This window comes from Manacus candei, unplaced genomic scaffold, assembly GCF_025592945.1.
Source record: "Manacus candei isolate 608988 ecotype Guabito, Panama unplaced genomic scaffold, ASM2559294v1 h1tg000065l, whole genome shotgun sequence".
NCBI classification, from domain to species: Eukaryota; Metazoa; Chordata; class Aves; order Passeriformes; family Pipridae; genus Manacus; species Manacus candei.
Genome location: NW_026138113.1, coordinates 12696619 through 12722707, shown reverse-complemented (window position 1 = coordinate 12722707; position 26089 = coordinate 12696619). Strand labels below are relative to the sequence as shown.

Sequence of the window (26089 nt, the reverse complement as noted above, 5' to 3'; positions counted from 1 at the left end):
TGGAGAGACTTCTTTTCTAAAATTTAAATTCAAATTACAATGAAGCAGCAGAAGAAACCTGTAAAAATTAGGATTATTTTGTCACAGCTTTGTCATAGCAGGATTTTTTATTTCTGCAAGAAACTGAAATCAGTAATAAACAAAACTATTATAGACAAAAAAAAAAAAAAAAGATAAAAACTTCTTTGCAAATCCTTTCAAAATCTCACTGAAGAAGGAAGAGCCTGATAGAAGATCTCACAGCTCAGGGAACTGCAACTGCACTTTCAGGTACCCAAGTGCTCTGTCCCCTTGGCAGTGATGGGATTGGTACCTCGTTGGTACCACACACACATGCCAGGGAAGTGATTAAGCTTCCCTTTTAGAGAACAGAGTTTTAGAACACTAGAATCTTCAAAACACAGAAAATAAATCCCATCCTGGGAGTCTGTACAAGCAAAGTAATTCAGGGAATAACACCTCCCAGACAGCCGGACAGAGACACCTCGGTGTTTGCTGTGTGATGCAGGTACAAGACGACCCCCCTTTAATATGGGAGCACCAGGGGCATCTGTCCCCCCTTCCCTCTTGGCTGCACCAGCAATTTTTATACAACAATTATCCACACAGAAATTCTACACAAGTATTTCCTAATGACATGTCACTTGGAATGACGATCACCAGCACGTGTTTTTGGAAAGTCCTCTTGCCTGGAAAGCCAGAGAGGAAACCAGCTTGTTTGCAACACTCCACATGCACCTTCCAGGGGAAAAGACACAGGACTGGGGAGGCCAAGCAAGGACAAGATTTCAGTGGATCAGGAGAAGCCACCCACTCTCAGTGGTTAGCAGTGAGACAGATATTCACTTTTAAATCTGTCCTGTCATGGGGACAATCTGTAATAAGATGAGGCATTAAAAAGACATGAAGTCTTTTTAATTCACACCTGCAGCAAGTCAAGTCAGTGGAGACACCACTGATGGCACTGGTCCACACAAAAATTAAGGTCATAGGAGGCCAGTGCCAGCACTGGTTTGGGAAGGCACACAGGTGCACAGCGTCGTAGTAGCCACAGGTGGTGACTCAAAAATCCACATTCCAAGTTCAAGATTAGCAAAATCACCTGGATCACAGGTGTGATTTCCAGCTGCTGGACCTGACCTCCATTGAAACCCATTCCAGGACATTGTCAGCCACCTCAGCAGACACAAGTCTGTTCCAGCTGTTCCCCAGACGTGGTGGGACTGTTCTGCTGTGACACCTCATGACAAGAGCAACACCTCACGACACACCCTCACTCCCAGTGACACACCCTCACACTGACAGCCAGACCCTCAGGATCTCAATCGGACTTTAACAACGAAAATAAAAATTCAGTCAGTAGCTGTAACTGCACAGTTATGATTACACAAGTGATTTGAGAATGTTTGAGCTTGGCTGACCTTGTGTTTTAAGGCAAAGGGAAGACAATTCCAAGAGGAGTGGGCTGTCTGGGAGAGAGGCAGGAGCGATACCGGCAGGACTGAGCAGTGCCTGGGGAAAGGCAACTCCAGCAGTGAGAGCTCGGGCCAGCCAATGGAGCCGCTGAGCTCAGAACGGAGCCAGCTCCGGAGCAGGGCAGAGCTGCCCCTGCGGGCTCAGTGGAGAGACACAACGAGCACAGAGGGGCTGAGCACTGACTGACAGCAGGTGATGTCAGCTGTAACCAAGGAATGCCGATGCCTTTGTTTGTTAAAACGTACGAGTGGTGCAAAGTTTCGGTGATGGGGAGCGCCCTGTGGGCTCCCTGCTTTGCGCAGCTGCGATACAAACAGAGATGCATCGCCTCGGTGTGTGAATCGGCGCCGTGCCGGGGAAGGAGCTGTGGCACAGCACCAGGCCGGGACGCGCTCCCATATCGCGACAGAACCTCACGGGTCGGGACACGCCCCCAGGACAAGGCATGCCCCATTAGGGACACGCCCCCTTAGGGACACGCCCCATTAGGGGCACGCCCCATTCCAGGACACGCCCCATTCCAGGACACGCCCCATTCCAGGACACGCCCCATTCCAGGACACGCCCCCATGTCGCCACTTCCGCCCCGCCCTCCCGCCTTTCGCTTTCTGTTCCCGGGGCTCCGCCCCTGCTGACTGACAGCCCGCAGCACCAATGGAGAGGTGGCCCTTGGCGCCGCGGCCAATGGCGGGAGGTGTGGGCGGGGCCCGCGCGACACGGCGGCCAATGGCGGGCGGGGGGCGGGGCGCTGCCCGGCCATGGCGGCGCGGGGCCCCGAGGCGGCGGCGTTGCGGGCGCTGTACCTGTCGCGGGTCGCGGCCCGGCCCGGGCCCTGCGCCGACCCCGCCATTGCCGCCCGGGCGCGGCAGCTGCTCCTGGGCCCGGAGGGGCTGCCGGGCCTGGGGCACAGCGCGGCCCTGGACGTGCGCGCCGTGGCCGAGCGGTGCCGGCGGGCGCGGGGCGATCGCGCCCTGCGCGACCTGGTGAAGGCGCTGGAGCTGCTGGAGCTGCTCTGTCTCAACCTGCTGCTGTGCCCCTGGCGCAGGGAGATCCGCTCGCTCAAGGTACGGGACCGGGGGGAGCGGGGCCAGGGGCACGTCATGCCCGGGACAGGGCTGGGAGCGGTTTCATGGGCACATCCTGCCCGGGACAGGGTGCCGGGAGCTGGAGCCGTGTCATGGACACATCCTGCCCGGGACAGGGGTGGGAGCTGGAGCAGTGTCATGGACACATCCTGCCCGGGACAGGGTGCTGGGAGCTGGAGCAGTGTCATGGACACATCCTGCCCTGATCTGGGAGCTGGATCAGTGTCACGGGCACATCCTGCCCGGGACAGGGATGGGAGCTGGAGCAGTGTCATGGACACATCCTGCCCTGATCTGGGAGCTGGAGCAGTGTCATGGACACATCCTGCCCTGATCTGGGAGCTGGAGCAGTGTCATGGACACATCCTGCCCGGGACAGGGTGCTGGGAGCTGGAGCAGTGTCACGGGCACATCCTGCCCGGGGCAGTGCCCAGTGTGATGTGTGGCTGCTCCCTGGGATGTCCCCGCCGAGGCCGGGCGTGCTGAGCAGCTGCGGGGCCGGGAATAGAGCCGCGGTTGTGGTGAGGCAGCAGAGAAGCTTTGCCTCTCACCGCTCTGAGCCCTCACCTCTGTTTGCTGTAAGGAGGGGGTGTTTTCCTCGGTGTTTTGGTGCCAAAGGCCCCTTATCCCAGCTGGGGGTGGGCAGGAACAGCCCCTGGGAAAGAGGAAACGCTGTTGCTTTTCGCAGCAAGGTGGCCACGGTGACCCCACTCCCCAGCACACCTCACACATCTCATGGCCCTCAAGAGACACAATCTTCACACGTGCAAAATCTCAACAGAATCCCCCAACACCCAGCACGAAAACTTACTGCCCTTCCTTCAGCAACACGTGCCGGTGAGGAAGAGCCTTTCTTTGCTTCTCCCTGCACGTAGGTCCCCCCTGTGGATTCTCAAACAACTGTAGGTTTCTGTTCTCATTCGTCTCCTTAAAACGGGGCAAAGCATAAGATAATCAGGCCTACAGTTGGTGGGTTCAGCTTCTCCTAACACAAAATCTTAGGTTTCATTAAAATTAAACTTTGAAAACCACTGTGGGTAACTCAAAGTTCAGGCCTGCTGAAGGTGGGGATTGCAAAGCACTGTTGACAAATTTACCCAAGAATGGACTGAGGTTCAGTCCTGCATTATACATAACTGTGGCCATTTTGGGGGGCAGTTTGGTTCTCCCCAAAGCTTCTGCTTGTGAGACCAATGCTCAGGTCTCAGCCTTAGGCAGTAGTCCCAAGTCTGGCTGTCCCAAGGTGGGCAGCCTGAAAACAAGGTCTAAGTCTTGACTTTGCATTCCTACCTCTGTTCTGTGCTGACTTGCCAGGAGTTGATCATGCTTAGCTTGACAGAGTCTCTCCTATCTCAGTATTTCAGACAAAACCAAAAACCACTTCCACTTTACAAACTGGGCCTCATGTCTAGGGTAGCTCTAAAACCAAGCAAATGTTATTTTTGAAGTTGTTATGCAGCAATATTTCTGCTAGGATGGTCTGCCTTCAAAAAGGTGCTTTCAAAAAAATGGCAATTTAATTCAAAGGTAGTAAAGTTACAGCAGGAATCTGAACCGTGGAAAAAGGAGATGTTACAGCCTTGTCACCAGTTAGGAAATGCAGTTAACAGTGAGTGCATCTTGTTTGCTTCTTTAGGAAAAGATCAGACCTCAGTGAGTTAGTCTATGAATCTTTGTTTAAAAAGCTTATGTTCTTCAGTAGAGCACATAAGATTTATTTCTGGTTTTCTCTACTTTGACTAAAATAATTTCCTCACTCTCTTCCTTTTTGAATGCTGATGCTCTTAGCCAGGACCTCAGCAGGTTTCAACTGGCATCACTTCACTGAAACTAATGTGCTGTAGCAAAGCTCTGATGCTTGAGAGGCTGACAAAATAATGCTTTAGAAAAGCCTCACTCACTGCGATTCACAATTCAGGCTTTTAGGAACACGGGTTTTTTTGAAAGCTGTTAGCAATTTCTGAAGTATTTTTGATTTTCAGTCCTTCATGTTTTCTTCCACCCCATTCCCTCAGTGTTTTTCTGTTCCATTCTGTTTCAGACATTCACTGGTAACTTTGTCTACTATATCCAGTCAGTGCTCCCAGATGACATTGTCAAAGCAGTCCTGGAGAAAATAGGGTACGTTGCAACAACAGCAACAGAGTTTTCACTTGTCAAAAAGAGAAACAATGAGGAAACGAAGCAGACTGCATTTGAAATATTCCTGGCAAGGATCGAGTGCGAAACCATCCTGGAAATGACAGGTGAAGGAAAAGGTGGCACTGTGGAGGAGCCCCTCCAGCAGAGAACACCAACACGGCAGCACCGAGGAGAGCAGGACAGAGATCACCCACCCCAGAGGGGAGACACGGAAAATCCAGAGAAGGAAGAAAGCAGTGAGACATCTTTGTGCCTTGCTCTCCAGCAGAACTGCTCAGCTCCCTGCCCTCTGTCCTTTGAAGCTGCTGGGAATGTGGAAATCAAGGATCAGCTGGCTCAGGCAGCAGCTGCTCCATCCACCTCCATCCCTCTGGAACTCCCCAGGCAAGGCGTCGGCTCCGCGCGGCTGCCGGGGCAGTGCTCGGACAGCGAGGACTTCCTGGTCAAGTACAGTGACATTGTCATAGGCCAAACACCTATTTTCAGTGAGAATCGTTCTCCAAGGGCTTTTGAGACAGAGCCAAGAGCCAGTGTGAGTGAGGAATGTGCCTTGGCTGCAGAGCCCCGGGGGGCTGAGCTGGGGCCTGTGCCGCTGTCCCCAGGAGCCAGCGGCCCCCCAGCCTTTGCCATGTTTGCTGACAGCCCCTGTGACAGCTCAGCCCACGTGGAGTTCAGAGCTTCACAACTGCCCCAAGAATCCATTGAAGCAGAAATCAAGGATGCCATGAACTGCATAGACCCAGACCCTGCCCAGGGACCCGCTGAGCTGAAGTCTCTGCCCTACACAGACTTTGCCTCTGCCCAGACTGTCCCCAGGGAGGAGGAGGTTTGTGATCTGTCCTTAACTTTCACAAAACTACAGATCAAGGACACTCAGGAAGATCTGATGTATCCAGTGGAGGAAACTGGCCAACCTGCAGCAGCAGCATGTGCAAGTGCCAGTGACAGGCACAGAAGAGAATTTAATCACTCCAAAATCAAACCCGCATATCTGGCTGATGCTGAGCCATCCTCAGACCTGTGCTGTACTGCTGGGAACACGGAGCATTCCACCACTGGTTCTGATGGCAAGAGACTGTTCATGGATACTGGTAACACACCTAGAGCCTCTGAGAGCTTCAGGCACATCAGAGAGCCCCCCAACCTCACCTACATCCCACCCCAGAGTATCGATGTTCGGCCTTCACAGCCAAGAAGGACCAGCACACAGGACAGAAGGACCCTCCTGCAGCCTGAACCTGACCCTCCTGAATCCAGTGAAGTAACTCTGGAGAACTGGAATTCAGAACTGAGTGAAAACCAGGAGCCTTATGTCATTATTGACAGGACCGACCAAGGAATGTTATGCCATCACATTTGAGTCCACCAGTGCTTTATCTCTAATCTGCCTGGGGGTTCTGCCTCTCACTTGTGGCCTTGATCATCTTTTCAAGATGATTAGTTTTGTCAAAACAGTTTAAAAAAACCCAAAACCACATTACTGCTTTTGGACAGTACAAAACAGGAGTAGTTTGTTAGCTCACTGCATTCCTTGGAAGCTCATCTTCCTCCTGCCTTCAGCTGAGAACAAGTTTAGAAAGTTTGACAACGTTCCTCTAGGTTTGAGGAGGGAAACAGCCCTGTGAACACTCTTGGGTTTGGAGAGGCAATAACCTGTATTACTGCCTTCATTTATAACCAGAATATTTTGTGGTTACTACCACAGTTTTCAAGAGAAGCTTTGAGCATCATAACTGTTCACTGCCACCAGGAGAGAGATCCAGCTACTGCTGCCATTTCCCTTGTCCCTGCTCCTGCCACTTCATTCTGCACCAGGATTCACAGAATTTTTCTGTAAACCAGTTCATTTATTTGATTTTATTTCATCATAAAATTAAGGAGGAAAAACTGCCATTCTGTGCCATTTTAGTGTCAAGGAAATGTCAGCAGAGAAGGTTGCAGTGAGCACCAGAGCCAGGATGAGGGATTCTCTGGAAGTAGCAGTGCTGTGTGCTGAGGGGGAAGGGGAGCAGGAGTGTTGGATCAGCTGTGAGCTGAGTCACACCAGGGAGAGCCTCTGTCATACACAACATTTAATTCATTTAGAAAATGAATTAAATGTTGTACCTAGTACCTAGCCACTGGTACTGTACTTAAGCAGAGTCTTCAGTGCTTCTTTATACACTTGTTACCCAGAAGGACACTGTAATACTGCACTGAGTAGCTTTTCCAGCAGCACTTCAATGTGTGCTGGTTTTGGCTGGGGTGGAGTTAATTTTCTTCACAGTGGCTAATATGGGGCTCTGCTTTGGATGCTAAAAGTGCTTTGTTGTTTCATGTATAGTTTAAACAGTAGCTGAAATTAATTTTGTATAAATAGCTTATAATTGATGTTCAGCCCTCAAAAAATTCAAAGAGGAGCACATGGATTACACTAGAAAAAGCTCAGGAGCTAAAATGTAAAGATCTGCTTTTTGAACCACTAATTGCTGAAGTTCTGCCATCTCCTGGTTCCAGCAGTGTGGGGGGAACAGAACTTTGCCCAAGGGCTGCCTTCAGCTTTGGGTGAGGTTGTGAGAAACAGTTATTATGGACAAAAAATGTTCACAGGACTCTTTCCTGACAAATCACAGTGACATCCTCTGGGCTGTAGGATTCTCTGTACTAAACCATCAAGTGAGATTTTCTGGACTGTACAAAACATGCATCCTGGGCTTCTACAACCCATAATGAAATCAGAATTTAGAACAAACTGCTGACTGAACTTCAAATTTATAGAACCATTTCCAAAGAAACAGTTCTTTTGGACTCTTTTACAGAAGAAAAACATTTCAAAGTTTAACAGAAGGTTTTAAGAATAATCACTATCCCCCTACAAATAAGCTTCAATAAGAAAGATAATTAATTAGCACACAAAATCTTATTTTTAAGCTAGAATTCTAAAGATTTACAACAGACCCATAGCATGGCATTACTGGGATCACTGGGATCCTTAGTACTAACTCAGTACTAAACCAGGAAATGCTCAGTGCACTCATCATTAATAAGTCGTAGTGATTTGGGAAAAAAAACAGCCCATCAAATGGGACTAACGAGACATGAACTGCAGTTCCTGACTTGGTGCAGTCCCTTCAATGCAAGGTTTTTAGTCATACCACAAAACTGCAAAAGAAAGGCAGTGATCTCCAAGAGCAATACCATCAGATGGTGTTGAAAGGCCACGACACCCAATATTTGTGTCCTCCAAGTGCCAGACAAATGTCTGCAATCCGTGATCAAAGTGCTCACTGATGCCTTTCTTGCTCCAGCTAAACCAACAAAACCTTTAAGGAAAATATATGTATATTGTACTTCAGGGGTCATTCCCCTAAAATTACACAGAAAAAGTAAGGTGAACACAGTCCAAACTGCCTTGAAAGGATTACCTTGAAGAGAACATTCAGAGGGTAAAGCACCAGAGAAGGGCAACTCAACACTTGAGCTGATGAGTCCTGAATGAAACCCCCACTAGTTCACTCTCCAAGTACCTGCAGGTCATAATAAACTGATCACAATCTAAACTCAAAGAACCATCTGTATTTTTCTTTGTAAAAAGAAGTAAAATCAGAGAATCTGAAGCAGTTAAGAAACCAATTAGTTCTAGGATTTTTATAACCATTTGAAAGGAACAACAAATGCCTTTCTGTGCACCCTGTTTTGTCACATGTCCTCAGCCATAGCAGGGCTGGGGATCTCATCAACACTGGAGAGAAATAAGCCCTCTACAGAAACCTGGCTGTGATACAGCCTGAAAGCCATTCTGCAATCACTTACAAATCTGTGGTTTGGGTTTGTCTTTTTTCACCACTGAATTCAGTGGAACTGCTACAGAACTACAGCTACATTGTGGTGTCATGTAGGGCAGAAGGAACGTGCTGAATTCAGTGGAACTGCACGAGGGTAGGGTTAGAGTAAGACCCAAGATTTCAAACTGGTAAGACCTATTTAACAAAGCTGCTTCACTTGATGCACTTCATTTGCTTCCTCTAATAATAAAAAAAAGAACATCCCACCTCTTCCATTCCTTGAACACCTCCAGGGATGGGGACTTCACCACCTCCCTGGGCAGCCTGTTCCAACATCTAATCACGCTTTCTGTGAACAAAATCTTCCTGTTGTCCAGCCTAAACCTCCCCTGGTGCAGCTGAAGATTGTCCTCTTGTCCAGTCACTTGTTCCCTGGGAGCAGAGCCCAACCCCCACCTCACTGCAGGCTCCTTTCAGGTTGTAGAGTGAGAAGGTCCCCCCTGAGCCTCCTTTTCTCCAGGCTGAGCATCCCCAGCTCCCTCAGCCTCTCCTGGTGCTCCACACCCTTCCCCAGCTCCATTCCCTTCCCTGGACATGCTCCAGCCCCTCGGTGTTGTTCCTGCAGTCAGGGGCCCAAAACGGGACAGGGCCCTCGAGGGGCCCAGCAGTGCCAGCACAGGGGAATGGGGGCTGTCCTGCTCCTGCTGCCACACTAATCCTGATCCAGGCCGGGTGCCCTTGGCCTTCCTGCCCCCCTGGGCACACCTGGCTCATGTCCAGCCCTGTCACCAGCACCCTCAGGGCCCTTCCCACTGGGCACTTTCCTGCCCCTCTGCCCAGCTTGGACCTGCAGGGGGTTGTTGTGGCCAAAGTGCAGGACCTGGCACTTGGCCTCTTTGACCCCACACCCAAATTTGGTAATGGTGCACTCAGTCCCCTCATCAATAAAGACACTGAACAGGACTGGGCCCAGCACTGATCCCTGGGGACACCACTGGTGACCAGATGCCAACTGGGTGCAGCTCCATCCCCAGCACTCTCTGGGCCTGGCCATCAGCCAGTTCCTAGCCCAGCACAGGGTGCCCCTGGCCAAGCCTGCTCCAGAGTGTCCCATGGGAGATGGTGTCCCAGGCTGTGCTGAAGGCCAGGCAGACACATCCACAGCCTTCCCCTCCTCCACCAGGTGGGTCACCTGGTCAGAAAAGGTTGGTCAGGCAGGACCTGCCCCTCCTAATCCTGTGCTGGCTGGCCCTGATCCCTGGCTGTCCTGAGTGTGCCCTGTGAGCACACCCCAAGGGATCTGCTCCACAGCCTTGCTGGGCACTGGGGGTGGGCTGACTAATAAACACACCCCCCTCAGACACACCCCAGTCACGGGGGGTCCTTTCACCCCAGTTCACCACAAGGGTTTACCAACAGCAGCCTCAGTTCTCTGCTTCAGAAGCAGGTAGTAACAAATCATTTATTTTAAATTACAAAACCAGGGTTGTCTTTAGGGAAAAATAAAGAAGAAACTTAGGTTACTTCTAGGAAGCAGCAGTGAAGTGGGAAATAGGGGAAACAGCCATATTTTAGCTGAAGAGATCTGACACAGTAAAGCTGATGGAGAACCCAAAAACACAAAAAGGGATTGGTTTATATTCTGTTCCTGACTTGAACCTGAACACTTCATAGCCATAAGTCCACAACATTCTACAAAGCATAGTGCAAAACCAAAACTAGTTATATTTAAATATTAAAAATACCAAATCAGACTTCATAAACAGTATTGGGTACAACAATCACAGGCTCCTATAAATGGTGTTGTCTATTGGATGGGTTTAGTATTTGGTCCCGTTTTTCTTCATACATTTCTATCATTTTCTGCATGTCATGGTCAGCTCCAATAACCTTGAAAAGAAGAACATGAACATTAGAAATAACTGACACCATAAAACATGGGGGGTTTTGAGCAAAACAGAAGAGGACTAGCACTGAATCCAAACCAAGACACTCCTGGGGTCTGTCCAAATCACTTTCCATTTGAAATTTGGCATTCCCTGAAAAGTTACATGGCTGATCCTGCAACCAATCACAGTGAACAGACCCTCAAATTCCACAGATGGAAAACCACACTTCCATGCTATACACTACACATGTCTGTAAACAGTTTTCTGAGGTTCTCATTCTCCAAGGTTACCAGAAAAGCAGATTTATTTACTTTTACCACTAAATAATGCTCTTATTATTTGAAAAGTACAATCCTTCACATGCCTAACTGGTTATAATTAAAGTAATACTCACAAGCACTGGGCAGGAAACTTCAAACAGTGCACGTTTAATGAGCCACTCTTCATAGAGCTCATGAATAGCTTCTAAATATTCCTAGGAAAGAGGCAGTGGAATAACACATATGCCCAGGGATGAAGCACACACTGCAATTTATCCATTTGGTAAGCAGTTAACAAACACTGGGAAAAGCCAGCATTGGATATTTCCACTAACAAAACATACAAAGCTTTCACGAAAAATTAATTCCCAGTACAAGGTTTTACTCCATGAAGAACCTCAAAGACAGTTTACAGGAGCACAGGGCTCTCAGCTCCTTTTAAGATCAAGCAACTCTGATTCTCTCCCACAGGTATCATGTGGTTCAAGATTTTACAGAGGAGAACCCAACAAAGAGAAGCACACAAAGGGCAAGGCTGCAAAGAATATGTACTGGAGGCACTTTGTGTGTCAACACATGTTCCTAAAATTCCCAGTTCCCTTGCTCCTGACTCACTCAACTTCCTCTAAAAGCTTTTCTGCCTGTCATCAACTATTGGGTGTTTTTTTCTTGCAGACCACATTGTTCATTCCAAACTGCTCCCTCAGCAGAGCTGTGAAACAACACAAGGATCTCCGAATCCATCACAAGGATTTCCTCTCAAGGCAAAATTTCACATGGCCCAAAATGGAGCTCTTTGCCACTGACAGTTGCTTCTCCTGGACTGCCCAGCACTGGAGGTACAGCAGACAGGCTGTGTGTGCAGAGGGAACCTCATTTGTGTCTGGTCAGGCTTTTAGTTAATTCATTCACCAAACTGGCACTGAAAGGGATCCTTCCTTACCACAGTTAATTTTAAAGCACATTCCCACACTTAAAATTTTCCAAAAGTTGCTTCTTTTCAGACACAAGCAGAGACACTTTTCCTGCATAAACATCCTGGTAACAGCAGACAACAAAGTGCCCACAGAAATCTCCAGCACCTGCATACCCAGGTATTTGTGCTTCAACTGGGTGCTTTTATGCCATTTAATGGTACAAAAGCAATTGACTTTTTACATCTTAGAGAAGATTAACAGTTGATTAATACTCCACCTAAAGTCAGCTATAGTACAGTGATTACTAAAACATAACACTTGGGACAGTCAGTATGCATGACAGATCATTTTTTAAAAATAAATCAAAATTAAATACTCAGGTTCTAGTTTGCAGTGGAAACAGCTGCACCACATTTTGGCAGTACACTCAGGACACCATTTTAGTATTTGGATTGGAATCATTATGTTTTTAAGTCTCCTTGTAACCACATACATTGGAGGAACTCCTTACCAGAGGAATGATCTTTTCTTCTTCTCTGCATCGTGTTTTTAACCTCTCATAACAAACTTTAGGAGACGTCTGCAGATAAACTGTTATAACAAAAATTAGAATAGTTATGATCAAGGATCAGCTTTAAAAGCAAAGAAGAACTACAGAAGGAAAGAATCCTGACTTGGATACCACCAGTGAGCCCCCCTTTGGCACTACCATTAATCCATCCACGAACCACCCACAAATCCAAGCTGTCTGATGCTACATGTTACAACCACTATTACACTGAATAATGTGATTATTTATTACCCAACAAACAAGAACTATTTTTACTCCCAGTAAAGAAACCCACCCAGAAACACACCCCTCCAGATCCCATGGAAATTTTACCTATTAAATCCACTGAAACATCGATGTTGTTCTTGATCCAGTCAAACCATTCACTTAGCACAGCATAATCCACCTCTGGCATTTTTCCACTGAACAAACAGAAGAGCCATCACTCACTGAACAGCATGCAGAGATCAATTCTAAACTCTGGGTTTTCTCACCAAACTAGAATTGCTCCCCATTTACTCCAGTATATATGAAATGAAAACAACACCAGTGTTATTCCCACTCAAATTGAAGGCCACATAAACCACTTTCTATACAAGAGAAAGATCAAATATTTTTCTTTCAAGTGCTTATTAAAACAAACTTTCTATTATTAACAGTTACAAACATTAATTTTTTTCCACTACAGTTAAGAAATAATAACTTGGTGACAAGGAAGAAAATATTACCACAGTGACATTCACACAATAACAGCAAATTAGTGTCAGTGGTTATTTACTGCTCAGGTTCTTTGGATCAAGATCACTTCAAATCTATCTGCAGTGCATGCCACCAGAAGGGCTGGGTTTACTCAGCAGCACTGACAATTCCTTACAGAAGCCACAGTAAAGAGCAGTGAAAAAATAATGACACTGTAAACAAATTTATTCCCACTGTAAGAAATATTTGTGGAAAGAGTAGTGAAATATTCAACATGCTTAATTGGAGCTCTGTACTCAGAGAGCACAGACAACATAGACAACAGTCCCAACTATCTCACCAAGAATAATAAAATATCAGACAGGGAGTTACAGAGAATATGTTAAGAATCACATTAGTATTTTATAATAAAAACATTCTGGTTTTATTAGTCTCAGATTTTCACTTATTACCATATTCTTAGTAGTCAAATATTACTAGTTTTACATTATCCTGTCTTCAAAACTGGTGACAGTAACACATACTCCACACTCCTTCCTAAATGCCTCTGCAATAAAAATATAAAAAGAGATGGAGTTGGAAGGCTCCTGTCCTCTGCAGCTGAATGATTCACACCAGTTACAACATTTTAAATAGTGAAGAACGAGATTCCACAGATTTCTAAGCCCTTCTCCTGGCAACATCCTTTGATCACTGGCAAAACTGAGGAGATAATACAGGAAGGTATTTCCCTTTATGTTTGTAAGAAAGCAAACCCCATATTTGTACCCCCTCAATTCTTTATCTGCCATCCAGCTGAATGTCCCACCTCCTAAAATGGGATTTCCCACTTTCTAAAATGGGATATCCCCCCCAGAAATGTGATAACAAGTCATTGCTATTCCTCTAATATACCAATCTGATACATTTCTGGGTAGCAGGGACCTACGTAAGCCAAATACTGATTCTGCTACTTTTCTCCAGGATAGATGGGGAAAACTGAAAGGTCAAAAGGAATTGGAAATAAGAAAAAGCACCACTATTCTTACCCTAAAAGATGGTAACATCCAAGTCAATTCTGCACTGACCTGCCCTATAGAAAACCTGCCTTTGCTTCCCCTTTGTCATGGAGTACCCTGGATAATCCTGTGTGGATTCTGGATCAGGCTCAAGATCCATAAAGATACAGAGAATGTACAAGGCACAAAAGGGTGTTCTCATTTCTGAGGTTTGCTGACATTTGACTCCTGCCAAGTCAAGTTTTCACTGCAGAAGTTGAACATGAACAGACCAAGCTCTGTATTATAACAAACTACAAATTCCAAGGGGACAGAGGGAATTGGTGGTGCTCACACCCTGCAGCACAGCCTGCACACTCCTGTGCACACATTTAGATTTCTCCTGGTTTTACACCCAACATGAGTGTGCCTTTCATGCCAGACTCAAGACACAACTGCACTCAGACTGCAATCCCAGACCTTGGACACTCGTGCCTCTCTCCACCTGCCACGGGCACTCCCAGCAGCTGCTCACAATTGAAGCCTTCCAGCATTGTTGTAAATCTTTCTCTGGTTCTCTCTGGGACAAAGCCTGCAGAGCCAAAACTGAGTGACTGGATCAAAGAACTGATATCCCTGATGTTCCCACAGCTCTTCATCCCTTGCTTCAACTGACCACTCTCCTAAAGGAGCAGAGTTTGTGCAGACATGAGAGAACAGCAACAGGGGGGACCTTCTCAGCCTCACAACTCCCTGACAGGAGGGGGGAGCCAGGGGGGTCGGGCTCTGCTCCCAGGGAACAAGGGACAGGACAAGAGGAAACGGCCTCAGGCTGTGCCAGGGGAGGATCAGGTTGGAGATTAGGAAAAATTCCTTCATGGAAAGGGTTGTCCAGCCCTGGTGCAGCTGCCCAGGGCAGTGGTGGAGTCCCCATCCCTGGAGGGATTTAAAATCCATGTGGATGTAGCACCTGGGGACATGAGTTAGTGGTGGCCTTGGCAGTGCTGGGGAACACTTGGACCTGATGATGTTAAAAGTCTCCACCAACCTAAACAATTCCATGATTCTTCTCCATCTTTAGGACTGGGACCCTAAGCAGTACCTTCTCTTACAGAAAAGAAAGCACAAAATAACCTCTGCTCTGCACTTTGCTTTTGGCCACTACCAGTGACAGGGTATGAGGGAGGCCAGATTTACTTATTTTTTTTATGTGATACAAAATAGCTGTTTTCATACAGCCCCAATTATTCCTTGTTTTATTTAAAATCCTTTTACACACCCTTTTCTTCTGGCTTGTTATTGGTAGCACCAGCTGCCTTCTAGCTTGCTGCAACAAAACAAAGCAAATGCTTTTCATCCAACATTAAAGAGTGCTAAAGCCATGGAACACCTTAGATGCCCTTAAAATATTATTACAGAATTATGGAGTTGACACAACCAGACTTTGCCTCATAGCAACTGAGTTCTGAGTCTTTGGGACAAAAGCACTTTGTCTACAGTGAAAAAGAAAAGTCAGTAATTAAAAACAAGAAGGATATTCCAGGACACTTCCACTGGGATAGATAGTGTCCTTCTGTTTGCCTCACATCCTACTGTGTCTCTCCCCACTCCCAAAGCCATTCCTGCAGCACAGATGACACCTTGTGGCAAGAAACTGGTTCGTGCCTTGAGGCCACTGAAAAACCCACTAAAACAACAGCCTGTTCAATTAAAGGTCAGCATTCCAAACAAACCAAACCCAAAACACTCAGTGGTGGTTACTGCACTGCTTGGTTAGTTTGGGATGGGTGAGTTGGACATGGGGCAGGTAATAAGTGATTGTTCTTTCTTCACTCACAGCCTGCCAAGGTTTGCAGCCTGGTTTGATCCTGTAAATCCTGAGCCAGAACAAGTGACTCGAGTTCCTGCTTCTCCCTCAAATTCCTGCTTGCAAGAAACACCAGTCCTGGGTGCCAGGTTGGGTAACACTACCTAGTTCCCTCCTTCCTACAGTGTTGTTCTTTATATCCTCATGGGTTTTAACCTGTTCAGCGTGTTTGCTTTGATTTAGCAGGATTTTTGTATTCAGCTGGAGAGCAGATAACTTCAACAGATGTCCAGCTAAACTCTGTGCTAAACACACAGGAGCACTGCTGAGAAAGGCTCTCCATGTCCTACAGGTTTAATTTTACCCATGGGCAGCACATCCTGACCCAACACACTGCCACTCCAGCACAGAACTGACAGATTTCACAGGCCACTTGGATGCATATTACCAAAGAAATTAGCAGCTGATTTATATATATATATATATAATATATATATTATATATATTTTATATATATATAATATGTATATATACATATGAAAATTAATTAATCCAAGGAAGTGAAGTATAAATCCATGTACCATACCTTCTGTACAAATTTTCCACAAAGACGTGTTTTGCACTGTGAATTGATCTCTCCATCATTCGGACTGGAGAAGTCTACAAAACAAAACTTGACAGTGTACATTTTTCAGCATGTTTGTTATCTTTTCAGACTCACACTGCACATTATATGAAACATATATGATTTTCAGATCTTTCTTTCAGATTTTGTGACAAACAAACTTACTGGGAGGGTGGGAACCACTAAAAAACCAAGGATTCCTGATCTTATTTATGGTCACTGCATTATTAAACAGCTACATAACTAATTTGTTATTCATACACAATTTTCAGCATTTGGTTCATTTGAATGAATTTTTTCTGCAACAGAACAGGATTTCTACTGTCTTGGAAAAACAACTCTTCAAAAACCTAATGTTAGTATCACTCACAAGTGGTACTGCTGAAAAGTTTGCCCCAACACAAACCCAGAAAATAAAACTTAACAACAATCACTAAGATATAAGCATGGCATCTAAGATTAGATCTTGTAATCAGGGAATGGAAGACAGCATGGAATGCAAGAAGGCAGGAGAATAAACAAATCTTGGTAAAAATGTAGAGCATAAAAAATCAGTATAGAGAAAGAAAATATTACAAGAAAAAAAGGATGTAAACCATCTGAAAACAAAGGGGTAGAAAACGTCAGAAGCACTTGGAATAAACACAAGAAGCAAGGGCTAAATGAATTCTAACACGAGATTATTTAATGTTTGCCAAAGATCTGAAATAGCAAAATTGCAGACAAGGCACTGAGGTGAGATGAGGAAGATTCCAGCTCCTCGGGCTGCTGCCAAACCAGCAGCATCAGTTTGGGGAAGTCAAAGTTCTGAGCAGGCAGGAGGCAGATGTTTTGCCCCCAGAGCACACGTCTTTGTACCCCAAAAATTCCTCCTCAGTGCAGGAACAAAGAATGAACACAAACAGATCCTAACTTTTGAATGCAAGGTTAAAAGCATTTTGCACTCGTAACCATATCTAATTCTTTTTTAAATTAGAAAAGAAATGTCTCTTTACCATTGGTCTGGTGTGCTGCTCCAGCATGGTCAGCTGGACATAAGTCTGTAACGTTATCCCCCATCTGGAAGCATCTTGGTACATTAAACCCTGGGGTCAGGGATGGAAGGAAGACACAGACATTTGTCAGGTCAGAGAGCCAAACAGGGAAGGTGGTATTTTGTGAGCTCTTGCAGTACAACAGCATTGCTACAAGAAGGGCACTTACACAGCAAACACCAGGTTTGACAACAATTAAGGGATCATTTGCTCTGCACAATGCAGGTGTAAGAATTATGGCTCTGGTCCTAAGTGGAAGGCTCACTGAAGTCAGCAGGAATTAAGTACTCTGCACATGGGACAGTCAGAACCAAGGCACAGCTCATGTGAGACAGTTCAAATACATTTAGTAATTAAAAAAACATATCTACTACTTTATTTTTGTGCACTGACAGACTCTCAGTACACCCAGTCCAGCCAGAAATCATATATGGTCCAGTAAGTATGGTCTGGGCCTCAGAAAAGGTGTCCTTGAACATACACAACTGTTCTTCCTACAGGATCCTCAAAGCAGGTCTCAGGTAGCTCCTCCACTCTGATTGCTGCAATTCCACACACACACACTCACTGGCAACTCTCTATCCTGCAAAGCACAGAAAAGATCTTACTCAAAATAAGACATCATTCAGTGTCTATTGGGTGAGGTGACAAGTTTTAAGGCAGCAGCACAGCTTGAGCCCACAGATCTGACCTCCTCCTTCTCTCCCTGCCCAACATCACACTTTCTCAGTGTTCCAAAACACACAGACTACTGTGCTGATGCCAAGCACGCCCCACCCCTCTACTAACAATAAGAAAGTAAGGTATCAGTAACTCCTAGGAGGGAGAATTTACTTTGCCAGAGGACCTATGGTAGCACTGATGGTATCACACACACATTTGGCTTTGTGTGCTTTGAGGTGTGTCCACACCCCTGTGATGGCATCGAATTCCACCAGCCTGAGCACAGCTCTGTCCTCAGCCAGCAGTGAGGTTTCTGCAGGGCAGGGGATCCCCAAGCAGAACTGACATCAGGAACCAGTTCCAGCAGCCCAGCAAAGCCAGTGTGCAGTGCAGGCAGAGCCCTGGCTGCTGCCTCCAAGCACACCTCGGATCCAGGGACGTCCTCGTAGGGAACAGTTCCAAGGAGCCATGGCTACCCAAAAAAAAACCCTCAACACCTCAACTGGGTTGAGTTTTCCTAATCTTCAGCAGTCACAGAATCATAGAATGTTAAGCAATTGGAACAGATCTTAAAGCTCATCTAGTCCCATCCCCCCTGCTGTGGGCAGGGACACCTTCCACCATCCCAGGTTGCTCCAAGCCCCAGCCGACCTGGCCTTGGACACTTCCAGGGATGGGGCGGCCACAGCTGCTCTGGGCAACCTGAGCCAGGGCCTCCCCACCCTCACAGGGAACAATTTCTTCACAATATCCCATTTTACCCTACTCTCTGTCAGTGGGAAGCCATTCCCTGTGTCCTGTCACTCCAGTTCCTGATGAACAGTCCCTCTCCAGCTTCCCTGCGGGCCCCTTCAGGCCCTGGAAGGTGCTGTGAGGTCTGCACACAACCTTCTCCTCTCCAGGCTGAAGAGCCCCAGCTCTCCCCTCCTGTCTCCACAGGGGAGATGCTCCAGTCCCTTTATCAACTTTGTAGCCTCCTCTGGACTTGCTCCAACAGTTCCGTGTCCTTCTTATCTTGGGACACCACAACTGTGCAGAGTGTTGCTGTCAAACAACATTAACTGACCAGATCCACCCCTCACTTTGAGGGATTCTTTGAAACAGGCATAAGTAGATTTAGAAACAACTGTCACACTCAGGGCTTACCTTTATGGGAATTTCTTTAGCTCATACCATGTAAGAAACCCCTTACCAAAACCACATTTTATAGGCAATGTTTCTATTATGTCCTAATCATAGTAAAAACCTTTTGCTTCATGAAGCTTTATTTTTTGCTGTGTGAGATTCTGACCACAGCTTTCCCAACAGTTTTGCTGGTTGGTAAGAAGTTGTCACATGGGTACTTCTAAAAGAACAGTCACTGTAATTGCAGAAATCATTTCTGTCACTTACCAGGATATTATGACCACGAACGTTCCTCCACTTCATCAAAGGTTCTTTCAAAACCTCGTTAAAAAGAACTCCATGTTAACTCCATGTTAAACATGTTTTAGATGCAAAACACTTTATGTGACTCTACAAGTCTGCAACTATTTTTAAGGATTACTCATTCAGTAAGTCAGAGTATTCACGACTTGTATTGGAAAGCTCACCCCTCTTAAAAAACCAGCACTGAATCCTGAACACAAAAAGTAATAGCAAAAACTCTAAAAATAGAAAAATATCAACATATAACACCATCTTAGAATTTTTAAACTACCAAAGTAAAACACCTAATGAGCCTGGATAGAATCTTTTTTTTTTTGAGTCAAAATCACTCCCACAGAAGGGAAAGTACTGCTTAGCAGAGCTCTGATTCCATTTAATGACCTGCCAATTGCCTCACAAATTCATGTCAGAGAAAGCAACACTTAGCAGAAAGAGGATCAGACTGCTATCATATTAGTTTTAATTCTATTTTTTTGTTTTAACAAACAAAATGTATTCAAAACCTTTACAAAATTAATCAGAAAAGCTTCTACCCTGAATAGGTAAAATGACAAGACTTACCTGGTTCAAACAGGGTCTAAAACTCCAACCACAAAGCCAGGCCTAAGAGAGTTAACTAGCTACTTAAAAAATGTTGCACTATATGCAAATTAAAGTCTGCTATCTCTTGGGTTAACAGTTAATTACTCCATAAGGATCATTTCTGTTAAATTACCAAATAACATCTGGCAATCCAGCATTTCCATGGGGACTCCTAAAACTTACTATCAAATGTATTGCCAGCTCTGCTGGGAAAAGCATTAATATCTGTTGTACACAAAAACAATTGTTCACTTTGTACACAACAACTGTTCACTTTGTACACAGCAACAATTGTTCACTGAGGTTTGATCTTGATTTTGTTTAAAAATACAATCAGCCTGCCCTTCCCTCAATCTTGTTATAAGCAACATGAAATCAAATCTCAAATCAGTCTACAAAATCTTCAGGAACAGTTTTAACAGATTTTCCATTTTTCAAAAAAGCCATATATTCACTAGAATCTCAAGTGTGTGACATCAGTATTTTTACATCATTACATCTTCACTTTGCTTATTACAAGACACACCTAAGATTTCAGTGACAAGAAATGGCAAACAGGCATGTTCAAACATGCCCAACCCCTGTGGGTTGCTGTTACTTTGCATAGGTACAGACTGCAATCCACAGGTCTTACTGATCTTTTGGCACCTCGTACTTTATTACTTTCTTTTCTGCAATCTGAGTATAAAAATTTGGGAGATGGGGAGGTACCTCAGCAAGCCCCTGGCTCACAACCTGCTGCTCCATTCTGTGTGCCTGAGGAGAACATTTCCAAACTGTCAGTTCTGTCAGGACAAGCAACTGCTGAATGTTGGAAATAAAGAACTGTAGATCCAGTACCTCAATGCTGGTAGTTTGTGCAAAATAATCCAGGCATGTTGTTTTCCCACTTGCAATGTTCCCCTCGACGCATATCTGATGAAAAACAGAGTCATTGTGAGAACAGTGTGTGTGAAAATGTACCCTTCCCATGGCACCAGGCTGGTTCCTTACACTGTGATGAGATTATTTCCCAGGAAGGATTGCTTAAACCTTAAGAGGCACTACATTTTTATTTTCAGAAACTTGAACAACTAAAATAAACTAAGAGAATTTTTTTTCAGCTGTCTTAAAATAATTTATAGCTTCAAGTGATTAAGTTCCAAATAAAAAAAAACAAAACATCACCTGCCAGGGAGGGATGCATAGGGCAATGGCTGCACATGCAACACTGACCCCAAACTGTCACCTGTCCCAACACAATCCCTCACCGTTTTATCCCTCACAATTTTTGCACAAATCCCTCACAATTTTATTGGAATTTACAGAACCAGACAAGCGTAGCCTTGCACTGACCCAGTGCCAGACCCAGCAGCACACAGTGACACAGGCACAGCCAACAGCTGCATATGCTCAAATTATAATAAAATTATAATGAAAGAGGCTGCACGTTTTACTTCATTTTCTGAACAAAATGCAAATACTTACAACTCTCTTTCTATCATCTTTCTTTATCAGAAGTTTATCTAGAATGGAAATAAACAACAGTTACAATCAAGGAGGTCTTCATAACTTAGTTATACTGAGCCTCTTAAGTGAGCCTCTCCATGAAGTTTTTAGGTTCTCTGTTGCTTAATATGCCTATTTGCTAAATTACCAACCTCAAAGGTTTTAGGTCATTATTGGGCCATGCACTAGACACGTTTTGGCACAGACTGACACAGTTCTAGCTGAAGTTCACCACTGCTAACACTACTGAGAGTGGAACGGTGAGTGCCCACATTCCCACCAGGTTTTTGTTGTTCCTGCTGCTCCTCGGCTGGCACTGGGAAAAAGTGAATTTCGGGAAGGCCAGTCAGGGAGCAGTCCCTGCTGGGTCCACAGGCAGGGGAAGGGTGAAGGCTCCAAGACAAGCAGTTCAGGCGCCTTACACCTCACAACTGCGGGGTAAAACCTGTGCAAGCCATGCTGGGCTTACGGGACCCCTCACCCCACAGAGCACGGGAAGGCGGTGATGGGGGGTAGAGGGGCCGGGGTGCCCGGCATGGCCGGGAGGCTGCTCCCCACGGGCACCAGGGACCCGAGGGCCAGGGTCTGACCCCGACCCTGCTGCCCCAGGGTCTGACCCTGACCCTGCTGCCCCAGAGGGTCTGACCCTGACCCTGCTGCCCCAGAGGGTCTGACCCTGACCCTGCTGCCCCAGAGGGTCTGACACAGATCCTGCTCCCCCAAAGCCGCTCCAGAGGTTCTAATCCGGCTCCTGTTCCCCCAGAAGGCCAAACCTCGCTCCTGCTCCCTCAGAGCCGCTCCAGCGCATCCCGGGCAGCCGCCCGTCCCTTTCCCGAGGGGTACCGGCCCTGCCCGGACAGCCCCGCACCCCCGCCCCGCACTCACGGCCGGCAGTGCCGCGGGGCCCGGGCGGGGCGCGGGGCCCGATCCCGCCCGCCGAGGGCCCGGGGGCAGCGCCGCCCGCAGACCGGCAGCCCCGCGCCCAGGCCGCGCCCCGCCGCCACATGGCCCATCCCCGCCGGCCGGCCCGGCCTTCCGCCGCCCGGAGAGCACTTCCTCCGCCCGCGCTCTGAGGCGGGGCCGGGGGCGGCCCGGCACCTCCCCCGGCACGGCCCGGCACCTCCCGGCACCTCCCCCGGCACCTCCCGGCACCTCCCCCGGCACCTCCCGGCACCTCCCGGCACCTCCCCCGGTCCCCGCCCCGGTCCCCAGCGGCGTCCCGCGGGTGCGGTGCCGGTGCCGGTGTCGCCCCGCGCAGCCCGGGCCGTGCCGCCGCCATGGCGTGTCTGGAGCTGGACCGCGCCTTCGCCCGCTCCCCGCGGGGCGCGCTGAAGATCGCCCGTGTGGTACGGCCGGGAGGGGCCGGGATCCCGGGGGTGCCCTCGGAGCGGCCGGGAGGGGCCGGGATCCGGGGGTGCCCTCGGAGCGGCCGGGAGGGGCCGGGATCCCGAGGGGCCGCGGGGTCCCGGCCCGGCACAGCGCTGACCGCCGTCCCCTCCCGTCCCGCAGCTCCTGGCGCTGGCCACCTTCCTCTGCTTCGTGGCCTCGAATGCCCACGAGGCCTACTCAGCGCTGGCCGGGCTGGAGATGGGCATCACCCTCCTGTTCCTCCTGCTCTACCTGCTCAAGCTCGACGCAAAGATGCGGTGGCTGTTCTGGCCGCTGGCTGTGAGTACCGAGGGGCCCCGGCTGAGGGGACCTGTGTGCCCCAGCTGTGAGATGTGCCCTGGCCGTGAGTGCCGGTGAGCAGGCTGTGAGTACCCATGTGCTGTGAGTACCCATGGGCTGTGAGTACCCATGTGCTGTGAGTACCCATGTGCTGTGAGTACCCATGGGCTGTGAGTACCCATGTGCTGTGAGTACCCATGGGCTGTGAGTACCCATGTGCTGTGAGTACCCATGGGCTGTGAGTACCCATGGGCTGTGAGTACCGCTGTGCCCTGGCTGTGGGTGCTGCTGTGCAGGATGTGAGCACTGATGTGCCATGGGTGCTGGTGCCCTGGCTGTGAGCACTGGCTGGCCTGGATCTGAAGGGATCACCTGTCAGAAGGGTCACTGTCAGTCAGCTCAGTGACTGTTTCTGTCCAGTTAAAGAAAGCCCAGTGTTCCATGGATGCTGAAGTAGGTTTTCCTCCCCGAGTGTTCTGTTCCCTCAGTTCCTGGATAGCTGGACAGATCTGGTGACAGCCCCTCCCTAACGGGCATTGGTCACTTCCCTGTGTAACCCTGTGCTCTGCATCCTGCACATCGCAAATTAGACATACGCTTTCACTCAAATATTAACGAGTTCTCTTACCTCTCTTTTGCACATCTATTTCCTGCAGTCTGACAAGTGTAGCCAAGTTGCATAAATTTGACTGAAAAAAAAAAAAAAAAAAGAAAAAGAAAAAGGGAAAATGAGGAAGTTTTATCTCAAACGCTCCTTTTACCACCAAACCACTGGGTGTCAGTGTCGATCTCGCTCGGATATTGCTGTAACTTACTTCCATAGCAAACCAGCCGTTTTTAAAGACCCTTACGGTGTTGGGAACTATCCACCTTCTTCTCCAGGTGTGTTCAGAATAAATATTTTGCTTCCACTGGCTGTTTCAGGATATTTTCAACTCGGTGATTGCAGCGTTGTTCCTCCTCGTTGTGTGCTTGTTTGCAGTAATAGTCAAGAGCAACAAGGGGACATTGGCTGGAGGAGTAAGTAGGAACATTGTTAATGAATTTCAGTTCTTAAAGTGCACGTGATTTGAACCTCTTGGTACAGTTACATCATGGTGGGACCATGAAAGCAACTGTCCTGGAAGAACACATTCAGCAATCACAAACAAAAGTGAATACACATTCATTGCATCTTACTAAGAATAATCCTAAAATCACTAGTAATTTAAAAATATTACAAGACAGGAGTTACTACAGAGAAGTTCCAACACTGAAAACTCCTAGAGTTTAACTAATTTGCGTAACTTGGATTTACTTCCACAGGTTGAAGTCCTAGGTGGGAGAATCCATAGCTCTTTTAGGACTATCCAGTTTGGTTACACTGTTTAGGAGGAAATGCCTAACTAGTTGAAAGAGTTGAAACTTTTTAGCAGACATGCTGGTACCTCCCTCCTGACATGTACATTATGCTTGCTGACACAGACTGAGGAATTACGCCAGTTGAAAAGGGGTCTTGTTCATACTATGATTGTAAGACTTTTGTGTTCTTAAGATCAAACCAGTTTAATAGTTTAAGCAACTGGTATTTTTAATTCAAATGGAAACTAATGTAATTAACAAACAAGAAGGAGGGAAAGTCTTTTTTAAAGTCTCCAGAAGTACAAGAGGAGCTGAAATGTGAAAAGCAACCAAAAAAAACCTAAAACCTGCCACAGGGGTTTTTCAAAATCTGATTAGGAGACGGTAAGATGGGAAGCTGATGTCTTCACTGGCAACAACATCCTAAGCAAAAAGGAGACTTCCTGGTCAAGTGACTGGCTCTGCTAGAATAGAATTTATATTCTTGGTTGGGAAGTTAATAGAAATTAAAGGTGGGAGCAGCAGACTAAGCTGGTAGCTGGGAAAACAAGTTTGGGCAGAACATATGACATCTTCAGTTCTGGGAGAAACAGAATTGCCCACAGTCTGTACTCCTGGGGCACAAACTGCCTTGAGCTGGGCTCTCCTTAGCATTATTCCCTCTGATCAGATAATTTAGTGCTTGCATAAAAAACCCTGGTGTGCATGTGGGATGAGGCTGAAGGGTGGGAGCTGAGCAAATTAACTCAGCAAGGCCATTCTGCAAACACATTTTTCCAGTTGCCTGCCTGAGGTTGTCTATTTTTTTAAATACTTCTGTACATTTTCTCCAATTTGGGATACGTTTCCCATTCAAAGCTTCAGAGGAGAGCAGTACTTTTTTTTCCTGCTAGGCTTGTTTCATAAATTTTGACTTTTCTCCCTGACTTCTCTCTGGGCCAATTCCAGTAATTAAGCCATCCTTACAGGGACAAGAGGCCTTTCATTTAGGATAAAAGCATTGTCTGGCATAATGCAGCATCAGCTTAGCTTTCAAGGAGAGCACCACACCAACTCCAAGGCTTCACACAAACATCAAACACAGCAGGGTGTAGACGACTCTGTGAGAGGCTGATGGGATGTAAATATGGGTGTTATTTAATTTATCAGCTCCCTCAAATCACACACGTGTTTCAAAGGCAGAACCAAGTTAGGAAGATGTGTTTACTGCTGCTTTGAGGAACAGTAGCTGAGTCTGTACAGCAAAAGATAGAGACTGTTAGGGGGAACTAACATTATGGTTATTTTTGTAGGTGTTGGGTCTTATATTGCTTGTTCTCTGCGTTGTCGACACGGTTCTTCTTTGCAAGAAGATTAGCCTTGCTAGACCAAGAGCAAGGAATGCTCCTACCAGATAAGACTGCCGTGTTAGTAAAAGGATTTCTCCATTGATGATTGTTTCACCACTCTCTTTTAAAGAATTTGTGTTTTCACATGTTCACCTTAGAATTTCCTGTGCATTGATGTATGTTTTTGCAAGTATTGTTTATACGGTTTTCAGACATTTCCAAATGTAGTTTCAGTGGTGCAGTTAAAGCTTCATAGAAAATGGTCTTGTTTTTCTGAACTTAATTACATTTTTACTCGTATGAAAATGAACTTCATGGTTGTCTTCTTTCTGTAATAAAAAGAAAATATAAACGGGCTTAAGTGCA

General features: G+C 46.8%; 3 protein-coding genes across 6 annotated transcripts; 2 read left to right on the top strand and 1 right to left on the bottom strand.

Annotated features, from left to right (window-relative positions):
• The first annotated feature begins 2234 nt into the window (after positions 1 to 2234).
• Positions 2235 to 7099, top strand: LOC127479050 (uncharacterized). The gene is made up of 2 exons (XM_051805533.1): positions 2235 to 2540; positions 4603 to 7099. The coding sequence occupies exons 1-2, from the start codon at positions 2235 to 2237 to the stop codon at positions 6061 to 6063; spliced, it is 1767 nt and encodes a 588-aa protein (XP_051661493.1). The 3' UTR covers positions 6064 to 7099.
• Positions 7100 to 9903: 2804 nt separating this feature from the next.
• Positions 9904 to 22665, bottom strand: TK2 (thymidine kinase 2). 4 transcript variants are annotated; one of them, XM_051805794.1, is made up of 11 exons: positions 22539 to 22665; positions 22272 to 22484; positions 21366 to 21403; positions 20739 to 20813; positions 19281 to 19334; positions 17187 to 17276; positions 16153 to 16226; positions 12417 to 12505; positions 12045 to 12124; positions 10751 to 10831; positions 9904 to 10357 (listed from the first exon to the last, which is right to left on the bottom strand). In XM_051805794.1, the coding sequence occupies exons 1-11, from the start codon at positions 22663 to 22665 to the stop codon at positions 10259 to 10261; spliced, it is 1020 nt and encodes a 339-aa protein (XP_051661754.1). In that variant the 3' UTR covers positions 9904 to 10258. The 4 variants fall into 4 exon arrangements, with proteins under 4 accessions (XP_051661754.1, XP_051661753.1, XP_051661755.1 ...); XM_051805793.1 differs by having other exon boundaries at positions 22272 to 22665; XM_051805795.1 differs by lacking the exon at positions 22539 to 22665 and having other exon boundaries at positions 22160 to 22275.
• On the top strand, positions 22591 to 26079 carry LOC127479172 (chemokine-like factor). The gene is made up of 4 exons (XM_051805806.1): positions 22591 to 22732; positions 22896 to 23054; positions 23979 to 24074; positions 25688 to 26079. The coding sequence occupies exons 1-4, from the start codon at positions 22664 to 22666 to the stop codon at positions 25790 to 25792; spliced, it is 429 nt and encodes a 142-aa protein (XP_051661766.1). The 5' UTR covers positions 22591 to 22663; the 3' UTR covers positions 25793 to 26079.
• Positions 26080 to 26089: the final 10 nt, after the last annotated feature.